This window comes from Sinocyclocheilus anshuiensis, unplaced genomic scaffold (assembly GCF_001515605.1).
Source record: "Sinocyclocheilus anshuiensis isolate Anshui unplaced genomic scaffold, SAMN03320099.WGS_v1.1 scaffold2571, whole genome shotgun sequence".
Taxonomy (NCBI): Eukaryota; Metazoa; Chordata; class Actinopteri; order Cypriniformes; family Cyprinidae; genus Sinocyclocheilus; species Sinocyclocheilus anshuiensis.
Window position 1 is genome coordinate 351,302 of NW_015560621.1, and position 12,773 is coordinate 364,074.

A 12,773-nucleotide genomic window follows, 5' to 3' on the forward strand; every position below is an offset into this window, starting at 1 on the left:
TACTGATTATAATGACTTATACTGTCTTTTTACGCATTGTGTATAGCGCTGCGTAAACATAAAACAATGTCTGGAGAAACGACAAACAACAAGTGCTACTCTACACTGTTCAAAACTCACGTTTGAATCGTCAGTGGAAAATTCTTTAAATATAAAAAACTTACTGTGGAGGCCTGAGGCCTAGAGTGAGCAGCGGCCAGCGGGCTTGAGAACGGCGCGGCCGGCGGATTCGATGAAGGAGCATCCGGCGGGCTTGCGGCAACCACGTGACGACCCCGGGCTGGACTCCACTTCGTCCACGGTGAAAGCCGATCTGGCGATCCACAGCACGAAGTTGATGTATTTCCTCAGCAACCAGCACAGATCAGCTTGACTCAGCATGACGAAGCGGATATCATCCTGTTTTGGAAGGCCAAACAAAGTAGTTTCGTTTTCACAACGAAACACACAGTGTCTTCACGACATGGCAGCGGCGGCAACAACAATACTACAGCGAGAATAAAAGTTACGCCTTCTTTCTTTGCGTGAACATTTGGGCGGCGTTATGCAAATCTTCCCACATCGTGACGTAGACATGTGGGGGCGTGTTAGAACGAGCCGTTTTAGGTAGGCGTGGTTGACTCAACTTTTATAAAGAATATCTCTTTGGATTTGAGACTTTAGTCTTTGCAACTTTACAGATCTTCTTTATGCACCAAGAGCTTGTAACACTCCAAAGAGAAAGGAAAAATTTAAATCGCATTATATGACCCCTTTAAAAAAAAATTCTGAAGCAGTTCTCAGCTGGTCTTCTTTTTAACCCAAGAGCAATTCTGCCATACATCTATTTCAAGCATTTTTTATATTTTTATATTTCTGTGTATTGAACACATCATGGAAACCTGTGCTGCAGAGCTTGAATCAGTTCAACCAGTGTTTAGAAAGAGCACAAAAAATATGGAACAGTTGAAACATTTAAATAATCTCACAAGGTAACATGTTAAATTTGACAGCAGCACTAATTAATCTGCAGTGTATTCCCCGTTGTTTTGTTTTACAACATTAAAACACAATGCAACTTTAGAAATAATTCCAGAGTCTGTATGTGGGTCTCTTATCAACTTTGCATATCTGGCCACTGCAATTCTTCCTCATTCATACTTTGCTCAAACTCAGTTGGATTGACATGTGAACACAATCACTCCAGGACATAAATGTTGTTTTTCAGTTATTTCTGTGTATCTGTGGATTTACGCTTGTCATTGTCCTGCTGCAAAATAAATCTTCTGCCAAGCCGGAGGTACCTTGCAGTCTTCATCAGGTTTTCCTCTAGGATTTGCCTGTATTGTACTGCTTTTATTTATTTATTTGTTTTTTACCCTCTATCCTCACAAGCCTGCCAGGCATTCCCACAGCATGATGCTGCCACCACTGTGCTTCACTGTGGGGATGGTGTATTTCTGTTGTGCAGCGTTTGACTTATGCCAAACATGTCGTTTATTCTAATGGCCAACATCTTTATTTTGGTCTCATCAGACCACAGAACCTTCTTCCAACTGGCTTCAGAGTCTCCCACATGCTGTGCTGAGATATATATATATAAATATATATATTTTTAAATGGTGGATGTATCTTTGACACTCTCCCATTAAGATGTAGCCAGTGAAGCCCTGGAGCAACAGTTAAATGTGCAATATCTCCAATCTCAGCCACTGAAGTTTGTCAATCCTTCAGAATTCCCATTTTGCCTTCCGGTTAGAGGTGGATTTATATAAGTATTATAATTTATTTACTTGCTAAGGGGTCCAGAACACCATGAATAGTAAGATTTTTTTTTAAAGAAATTAAAACTTATTCAGCAAGGATGCATTAAATTGATCAAAAGTGACAGTAAAAGCATTTAAAATGCTATGAAAGATTTCTATTTCAATTAAATTCTGCTCTTTCTATTTATCAACGAATCCTAAAAATGTTTTCCACAAAAATATTAAGCAGCACAACTGTTTTCAACATTGATAATAATATGAACGTTTCTTAATAGTCTTCCAAAAATGTCATAATTTACTCACCATTAAGTTGATCCAAACCTGTATGAATTGCTTTCTTCTGTTGAACATAAAATAAGAAATATTTGAAGAATATGGGTAACCAAACAGTTGATGGACCCCACTGACTTCCACAGTATTGTCTTCCATACTATGGAAGTCAAAGGGGTCCATCAACTGTTTGGTTACCCATATTCTTCAAAATATTTTATGTTCAACAGAAGAAATTCATACAGGATAGAAACAACTTAAGGTTAAGTAAAAGATGTCAATTTTCATGTTTGGGTGAACTATCCCTTTAAGCACCAAATCAGTATTTTAGAATGATTTCTGAAGGATCAAGTGACACTGAAGGCTGGAGTAATGGAGCTTTTCACTGGAAAAAATAAGATTTTACAATATATTAACATAAAAAAAAGTTATTTTAAATACACACTTTATATTAAATATATAAACTATTACTTTTTTACTGTATTGTATGATCAAATGGATGCAACCTTGATAAGCAAAAGAGACTTGATGAGATAAAATTATAAAAATTTTCTGTTGATGAGTGGCATAAAAACGAAATTAAGTCAGAACAACAAAATGTGAAAAAGGCCACTACTTTTTATAGGCACTCTACATACAAAATAATAGCACTAAATTAGCTTTTGCCATTTTTCTGGTAGGTCAGAAGGCCTGAGGTCTATTGAATTTCAGCATTTAAACATCACAAGCTAAAATGAGTCACAGACAAACTGATTTTAATATAGATTCAGCATTTTGTGCAAGTGTGTATCCATGCTTCAGTGATGCATTCCTTTTCCCAGTTGTCAAAGAGGCTTGCTTGGGCTTCACACCTCTCTCTACACTTTTGTTTAGCTTGTGGGTACATGGAGGAAGCGCATAAAGACATAAATAATCATCACTGTTGCATTTTACACAACAACAGCGCCTGAGAAATAAAACAAATGAACATGAGGGGGTGTGAGAAAACTCTCAGTCTCTGACAAGTTCTCTGCATGGGCAAAAGTACATGGCAGGAGGGGTGACAGGCGAAAAATAGTGTCTAGTCTAGTCAAACAAAATCTTACAAATTTACAAACTGTTGCTTGGTAAAGAATGTAGAAGACTCTAGAAATGTGGGACTATGATACTAGTGTATTTCACTGCTTAGTCATATTTGAAGTTATCCTAACAGGAGTAGAAGGGCCGTTTTAAAGCATATTTCATAAATTAATTGTATTCTCAAGTATAAAAAAACTTTAATGAGATATTTGAAAAATAACTCTGATCAAAATTAGAGAACACTTACAGATACCTTTCAAGTTATTGGTGTTAATCTGGTACCTGGTGCTAATTTCCTTAGTTATAAGACTGACAAACCCTATTTAACTGGCAACATTCCTCTAATTTTCACTGAGATGAGTGAGATGGCGGGCCGCTCTAAGGTGACTGAAGCCCTGCGACAGCAGGTTGTCCAGATGAGGTCAAAGGGATGACCCTTTCAACCACTGCACGAGAAGTTTGTCGTTCCAAATCTGTAATTCTTTGAATATTGCAGCTTTACAATAACACTAATTCATTCAAGTCCCTCAAAAAGTCTGGTTGTCCACGTAAGACAAATGCAAGAAAAGGCAGGATAACGTGGAGACTCTAAATGGGGTCTTCCCTGCAAGCATCTCCCAATCAGCCAGCAATTTTCATGTAGGACAATGCCACCTGTCACACTGCAAAACGGGTAAAGCAGTTCCTTGAAGCCAGGAACATTGAAATGAAATAATGAAATGGCTGGCCCAGAGTCCTGATCTAAACCCGACTGAAAATCTCTGGAAAATCCTTGGCAACAAAGTTATGGCTAAGAAAACCATTACAGTTACTGAACTATGGAAGAGACTGAAAGAAGAGTGGACCAAGCTCACACCAGTGCAGTCTGAGAAACTAGTGATGTCCTGTGGCCACAGATGTGCTGAAGTCATTCAAAGCAAGGGCCTCTACACTTCCTACTTATTTCTGACAGCTGTAACCCTCCAAAAGTTTAGTTGTAATCTTCTTTCGTGCTACAATGGTTAATTTTGGTCTCTAATTTTGATCACTGTTTTCCACAAAATAAAAGGTTTTTGTTGAAATGCTTTAGTTATTTTGTCAAACATGTTACTAGAACAGTGGTATACTATATATATATATATATATATCAAAATTGCTTGGGATTTCTTCCATCACAACTTCTTTCATTATTGGAACAAACTAATGAATTTCTAATTAATATGCTTATTACAAATACTCTCGCCCCAAGCCATTGCACACTATACTGGTTAAGCAAAAAACTTGACATGTCAGGCCACTGAAACAAACAGAGCACAGTTCCCATGTCCGAATAGACATACTTAAAAAGTTAAAGTCAAATGAGTAGGATGTCCGAATGCTCAGCACTATAACCAATAAACACAGAACATTGTCGTAACATTAGTGTGTGGTTCTGATTTGGTTATATTTTCCTTAATATTCTAGGAACGTTATAACCATAACATTACAAGGGAGTTTGTATACTCTCAGAAAAAAAAGTATGAAAGCTGTCACTGGGGTGGTACCTTTTCAAAAGGTACACCATTGTACCTTATTTACCTCTAAAGTTGTATACAGTAAGTACCTTAAAGGTACATATTAGTACCAAAAATATCGAGTTTAGTACATATTTGTACCTTATGAAATGGTACCACCCCAGTGACAGCTTTTGTCCCTTTTTTTTTGAGAGTGTATGACAACCTAATAAAAATGTAAAAAGAATGGTAAATAATGTTTGTTTTTAGGTTTTTGTTTTCTATATAAACTAACCCTTTCAAGAACATTACAGAAACAATCAATGAGTCATTTCTTGGTTCACCAAAAAAAAAAAAAAAAAGATGCTAGGACGTTCATTTTGAGAATGATCTGGGAACCAAAAATGGTGAGCTGGTAAGGACAATGTCAACAAGGCAATTGTACACTCTCAGCAAAAACTGTCCCTAAAAGGGTACAATAGCTTGCTTTGGGGCAGTACCTTAAGGGTACGCATTACTACTCTAAGGAACTAATATTCTCCTTTGAGGTTATACAGGCACATAGTTGTCCCAATGAGAACTGTTGCATTCCCTGAAGGTACAGTTTTTTGTACTTTTTTTCTTACAGTGTAAAATGTCCAGAAATGTATTCTTACAGAACGCACTTCATCAGTGTGTAAGAGGTATGGTGTTTATATAATTCAGTACATACTAGGGGTGTGCGATATTATGATTTTTGATCGTGGATGATTAAAATGTCTACACGATCTGCTTTCGAAGAAATTGTGCTACAGTGCACATTCTCAGTTGCAGTTCTGGCGCCTCAGTCTCAATATACTGTACATCACACCATACATTCACATCAAATGTTAACTCAGCGCTAGAGTTACACTCACGGGACACTGCACTTATTCACAATCACAAGAGTACATTATTTGCATGTGCTTTACAACCTTGCCGGTTAAACATTTAATTTGCGTTCTGTTCTGATGTGCGCTTTTTCTGAGCACGCACAATAAAAAAGCATGTCAAACAGGGCCCTATTACTGGACTAAGCAATCTTTCGCATCTGATTGTGCTAATACTGTCAAAAACACACAAGGTGTACATATAAACACAACTTGTTATGTCTAAAGTGAAAGTAAACAGTTGAGAGGAAAACGGATGCGTGCCTGTATATTAGGCTTTGATATTAGATGCGTGCAGGTGTAAAAGGGACAACACACTAATTGTACTAAACATGCTGCCGCTTGTCATTAAAGGGAGAGTTCACCAAAAATGAAAATTATGTCATTATTTATTCACTCTCATGTTGTCCCAAATCTGTATTAATTTCTTTCTTGAGCTGAACACAAAAGAAGATATTTCTGGGGACCAGCAACTGTATGGTTATCCACATTCTTCAAAAAATATTTTATGTTCAACAGAAGAAAGAAACTAATTGAGATTTAAAACAACTTGAGAGTGAGTAAATGATGCCATAATTTTCATTTTTGGGTGAACAATCCCTTTAATGTTAATTAACCAACAAAACACAGAGAAAAATCACTCACTGCTCTTGACTGAAGAACTTTAATACAGTTGCTTTAATAAGAATCATTGTGTAATTTATACAGTGAAGTTTATATATTTGTGAATTGTTTTATTTTCATATTTGTTCATTCAATTTCTTGAATGCTACTGTTAAATACACCTACTGTACCTGAAAAATAAAGCATTATTTGTTTTATTTGTATATTATGTGTATTTGTAATTTGTATATTTCTCCGTATTTTTTAAAATAACAAATATAAAATAATGACAAAGATTTTTTTTTATGTTCGCCCACTTTGGCCTAAATGTCTGCCATTCTTTTTTTATTTTATATTTTGTTATTTTATATTGTTTTTAAAATAGGGAAATTAGTTTGGCTGTACTGCTCAGACAACTTGCAAAATAGTAAAACCAATATGAAAAAGAATAGTGATAAAATAGTGAATTTCCTGAAAACAAAAAAAAAACCTGATATGATATTTGTGCCATATTTCCCACTATTAGTACATACTAAAAAAAGTACAGGAATTCAGACACAGCCTGGGTTTACATTGACTGGGCCAAACTGGCATGTAAAACTGGCCAAAGAGAAAGTGTTTATAATCAACGAAAAAATGCCACACTTCAGCTTTGACAAAGGCTTGTCAAAAATGTAGACAACCTTCTCATCTTTCTCTTTCAATCTGCTCTTCAAGCTATTTGCTCCTGCTGTTGGCCCATAACAGGATGACCCGTGCACACCGGTCTCATCAGAGCTACAAAGCAGTTTTCAAAAATCCACAGGTCCACTCGGCTCTATGTGATTGTGTTTGTGAGCATGTTTGTGTGTGCGTGCGTGCGGAGACTGCAGATGGTCGTTCTCTTTGAAGGTGCTGCAAGCTGAAACAGCCTCTGAGGTCCACTTCACTATAGAAGAGCACTGACGCAACCATTCACGAAAATAAAGGCAAGCACAAAACTGAACATTGCTTTCAACATACGTATGTGATTTCCCATCTCCCCACTGCCATAAATCCAATTCCAATACAGCTAAACCTGCTAAACACTGGGGGCGTATATATGCTTTTTTGCTAATAACAACTGAGTTATCTTTGCTCAGTGTTGAGCCAGGCACTCGGTGTAATTCAGAATTTGTCTTGCGCTTCAGGGCTGCGTGACATATGGTGACTGGTAAACTGGGTTCCTACTGCTCCAAGCAGATCGATAAAGAAAAACAGCCGCCATGTGATTTAATATGGTGCAATGCTGATGCACCCCATTCTCGTTGGATATTGAAGGATGTGTTAAATACAGAGGAACTAAACTCCTCATCAAAGGTCTGTCTGGTAACTGCAAGCTGATTGGAGGAGGGCGAGTGGGCGTAACCTTAACGTGCATTTGTAATGTCCCAGCTGACCTTGACTATTCCGGATAAGCGTAAAACCGAGAAGCAGAGGTCTCCTGAGAACACAGCTAACAATAAATGTGTTATTGGGCGTCCGATTGCAGTGTTGCCGGTGAATGGATGGTTGATCATAATTACGGAGAAGCAGGAGAAATGACCAGTGTGAAAGGAGATGTGTGGCATGGATCAGCAAGTGCTTGTGAAAGCTGTGCGCGCACCCAATCATTCATAGCGCTTTACTTACTGCTGCCACGCTGCCAAGTACGGCATTTCCCTTCCCATCTCCCCATCAACGGCTAACTAGTCAGATCTGTTTCATCTGCCAAATTATATCTCTTTATTCTTCTGGATAAACATCCTGTTGGAGATGGTCTGCACTTAAAAATGAAAGGGGCAATATTCTGTAAAAGAAAAGGGCTGGTCGAAATCAAGTGTGTTTCACAAGAGCAGATGGAGGTTCCAGCACAGATGACTCTCAATGGGTGAGAGCTGTACACGCTCCAAACGCCATTGAGCCACACAGTACATAGCCATAAAGCATTACCGATAAACATTAGTACAGGTTGGAGGTGGGCTTGAACAACAGTGGGAGGAAGTGAGAGAATAAATGCTAGAGTAACATCTCAATAAGCAGTTATGTTATGACAGATACCATCTATACATCCCTTTTTCAAAACGCCTGTCCTATGTAGGGTCGTGGGGATGCTGGAGTCTATCCCAGAATCTTGGGCCATTTTTTTTTTGTGTGGTGTCTGATTACCAATATGCAAAACAAATTTTTAATATATATTTTTTGACATTTTAACAAATAACTGATCATTATACAGCAATACAAACATGCATCAAATACTACCAGTAATAATAATAATAATTTATTATAATATTATTAAGAATCCATATACATAACATGTATTGTTTTTTTATGCCATTATATTGTTTTGCAATCAAGATCCTAGATTTTGCAACCTTTTTTTGTTTGTTTGTTGGGCTATATCTAATGGTTAATCCACACTACTGTCTGGAGTCAGAATTTTATATTTTTGGATGCATTAAATTAAGCAAAATATCAGTAAAGACATCTATAATGTTGAATAAAAAATCTATTTCATAAATGTATAAATGCTATAAATGCTGTTCCTTTGAGCTTTCTGTTATTCAAAGAATCCTGAAAAAATTATTATTAACCAGCACAACTATTTTTAGCTGTGATAATAAATGTTTCTTGAGAACCAAATCAACATATTAAAATGATTTCATGTAGCACTGTCATTACATGACTTTAAAATATACTGAAAAAGAAAATTTACTTAAATTGTACTTTTTTTCCTGTATCTTTTGATCATTTGAAAAAGTTAAAAAGCCTGAATATGAATAAAAATAAATATCCAAATCCATTATCAGTCCAATATATTATCTCTACTGATAACTACCCACCTGTCCTTAGCATTGTGCTTGCCGAGATTTGTTTGGTCCAGTACCTGTTAGAAATTTTTAAGATCATGAATCAGAGCCCATCAAACTGCAGATGTCTGTACAAATAGTCTGAATAAGCCAGTGAAATATTGAATACTGATCTAAAAGAAACACCCGAGTTCCTGATCAAGGTTGTTGAATAGCTGTGAGGGTTAGCTTATGTTAAACCGCATGACAGCTCTTTCACTCTCTTTCTACCTGATTTATAGTTGTCTACAGGCTGCTGTAATGCTCCATGTCAGACGCAAAGATAAATTAATACCCACATGGATGTGAAAGTGGCCAATGGGTTCATCTCATTCTTAAGTCATGAATGTATGTACAGGGGGTGAGACATGGCCACAGACAACTCTGGGATCCACACTGTACTGAAGACCATATGAATATAAACACCCACCCACCCACATGAGAACAAATGAGAGAGATAAAGTCTCTGGAGTCTCTTACTATGCAGTGAAAAATTGCCATTCAAGACAGAAATGTACCATTACATGGTAACAGAAATGAACTAGCATGAGATAAATGTATCCATTCATCACAAATACTTAATAAAAGGCCATTATTAAACATTATGCTTACATCTGCCCATGGGTAAGCACTTTATCTTAATTGAAGATAATGTCTCGTCAATGAGTGAGCCAACAAAAAGAAAAGATGCCAACAGTAAAGTACAAAATGATGCCAGCTGTGTCACAGGAAGTCTTATATTTCACAGGACAGATAGAGGTATGCCACAAAGGGAACACGCATAAAGGAGACTGTAAGATCTAGTCTCTAGTCACAAAAAATACTACAGTTGCATACAAATGGTTAGAATTTAGGAATACTTGTAATATTTTAATCCCAGTATTTCTACTGAAAAATATACTTGTATATATATATATATCAAAAAGAAAAAGTAACCAGTTGAGAGATTTGTATGATCCTGTCATGTAAAAAATAATACAAAAAAAACAAAAAAACATATAACATAAGGATGTAATAATGGTTCTAATGGTTCTACAGTACACTTTTCTTTAACATTTCAGAGAGTACATTACAGCTAGTAAGTTTTTTTTCAGTGTTACTGGAGTGAATCAGTGGAGTTTCGATGGGAAAGACAAGGAATTTGTTTAGGAAGTGGGAAAGTAGTGAATAAATATGAACTTACCTTTTTGTATCTGGGTACAGGAAGCTACATTCCATCAAGAACAATTTACAGCATGCAGCCAAGCCATGCAGAGAGAGATGTGGGCATGCAAGACAGAATAGGTGGAAGAAAGGGTAGAAAAACAACATTGACACAAATTATAGCTATTTGCAGATATAAGTTTGAAAAAAGACAACACAAAAAGCATGATGTAAAAGAAAAACAGCATGTGAAAATACAGAGGGGAAAAATTAAGCGCCCAGGGGGTTTGACCCATGTGTCAAAAATGTATGTGGTATTGTGCCTACTGATTTTTCTAAATGTAGAACTTTTTTTTTTTTTTGTATCTGTATGACTCAATCTGATAGCTAGAGGTGGAAAGTAGACAAAGGAGGTGCCGATGGAGAAAACGAGCGAGCCGGCATTTGATGGACATTTTTTTAAACTTCTGGGGTGGAGCCCTGCGCTTCAGCCAATAACAGACAGGTCTGACTCAGGTGCAAAACCAATCAAAACGTCCAGTTCAGCTGCGGGAGCGGGCCGATCAAACCGCACTTTGCTTTGTGGGGCTGTCAAAATGACTGAAAAACTAAATTCGAATTTTCTACTTAAATATTAAATGTTAGGAGGGAAAAAAGCTGTTGGCTTCTCTCCTGAGGCCACAAGAGGGCGCATCGAACAAAATATTACGCACGTTTCTTCAAAGCGTAATAAAATAACACGACTATCTTTGAAAAAATGTGCATAATGTTTAAAATAATGTTTATAAACCCTATATAATTAATAAAGTTGCTTAAACAATTAGAAAAAAAAAACGACACCATGCATGTATAGTTTAATACAAAGGACCGAAAACCAATCACAAAAGTAGTTTACTTTCTTCATTTAAAAACATGAGATACAGTGTTAATAAATAAAGTCTTGAGACATGTTTTTTTTTAAATTGAACTTACATTAATTTTACATGGCTTTCTAAACATGCCGCTCTCTTGTGCGAGACGCGAGTGCAACGCTGATAGATGTCCCTCTAGAAAATGTGCAGTATAAGTAAATAGAAAACTCGGTTGATAGAATTATTGCACGGATGGAGCAAGAACGATGTAAGTGTCTAAAATACATGCACACAGTTAAGTTGAATGGTAAAAATCGCCCTCTTTAACAGTGCAGTTAAACTAAATGTACGAAGCTAAAATAACCTCAACATTAACAACAACACTGAAATAAGAGCGCATGCATTTTTACATGCATCTGGCTGATAGATCAACCATGATTTATCTGTTAAATTAATCAGATGCATTTTAAATCACTTTTTCTGTGTGCATGCTTTGGATGTGTGTGCAGATGGGCGAAAAACTAGATAGGCTAGTGTATGTATGACCGAACGATTGTTACATATCCAAAACGAGACGATGTGAACATATAGTGCATGTTTCATTCATACTCGAAGCCGGAGGGCACTCTCGCGCAGAAAGTCCAAAACGGCCTAGTAGAAGTAATATATAATAACTTACTATGTGCAGGAAATCCCTAATATGGACAAAGGCATCCCGCTATCTCTGTAGCTTTAAAAAAATGTAATTTCAGGTCATTTCCAGTTAATAAATAGTATATGAATAACGCAGTGCTAATTGACATAACATTTCTGCCTTATTATGTGTTTGTATAAACCAAACCTAAAATTGTCATTAGGAAAATACAGAAAAAAATATTATAGAATACAAATGATTGGTTATCGTCCAGCAGTTATTCTGCCTTATTATGTGTTTGTATAAACCAATCCTAAAATTGTCATTAAGAAAATACAGAAACAAATATTATAGAATACAAATGATTGGTTATCGCCCAGCAGTGTATTTGATTTCTTAGCCAATTAAAAGACATAAGAAAAAATAAAGCCTGTCAATTAGACAAAAGTAAAAATTTTTTTTTTACATTTCTGTCCCCCTCATTTCTGAAATGATGGCTATGCCCCTATGTGTGCCGTACAGAAAACAGGGCACGATATGTGAAGTCTAGACTAGTGCGTGTGCGCATTTAGTGTGTTTTCTTTCACTGCATGATTCAGTCTATTAAAATGCATTTAGAATGATCACAAATTCAAGACATGATGGCAGAAAATTTATATATTATATATTTATCATATAGTTATTCAATTTCACACGAAGAGTGCCGTTTTTCTCCAAAAATGACCATGATTCATGATTAGACATTGAATTCAATAAACAATAAGTTAATTAAGAGACTTACGTTTTAGACACCATATTGCATCAATATCACACAAAGAATGCAGTTTTTTCCTCCAAAAATCATCATGATTACATATAGATTTACAACAGTTCAATAAACAAGAAGTTAATTAAGAGACTTGCATTTTAGACACTATATTGCCTGTTTTTGCTCTATTTCTACAACGTATTTCGTTATCAACCGTTTAAATGATTCGGTTCAATCGCAATGACTCACTTATTAACAGTGATTTGCTTGATTTGCTGCACATTTCGGCTTTTTCTTTCTTTTCTTTTTTCTTGTTTTTTCATGTTTTAAATCATTTCAAATATCAGTATTCAACGTTTTATGTTTAATATATCAAAACATTATTTATGCATTTGCAATTGCAGGTTAAATGCATTCATGTCTTGCATTAAACAAAATACATGTGTGTAAATACATCTAAATGCCACTTCAGATGCAGCTTCTGTGTTGATTTA

At 36.1% G+C, this 12,773-nt stretch overlaps 1 protein-coding gene across 2 annotated transcripts in view; it reads right to left on the reverse strand.

Moving 5' to 3' along the window:
* The window catches only part of LOC107681901 (double C2-like domain-containing protein beta), a 104,710-nt gene that overhangs the window by 34,424 nt on the left and 57,513 nt on the right, over window positions 1–12,773 (reverse strand). The window contains exon 3 of one of the 2 annotated variants that reach the window (XM_016478272.1): window positions 10,087–10,110. The exons of the other annotated variant lie outside the window; for it this stretch is intronic. Within the exon in view, the coding sequence (XP_016333758.1) occupies window positions 10,087–10,110 (24 nt within the window). The remainder of the gene's footprint in view (window positions 1–10,086; window positions 10,111–12,773) is intronic. 2 annotated transcript variants of the gene reach the window in all.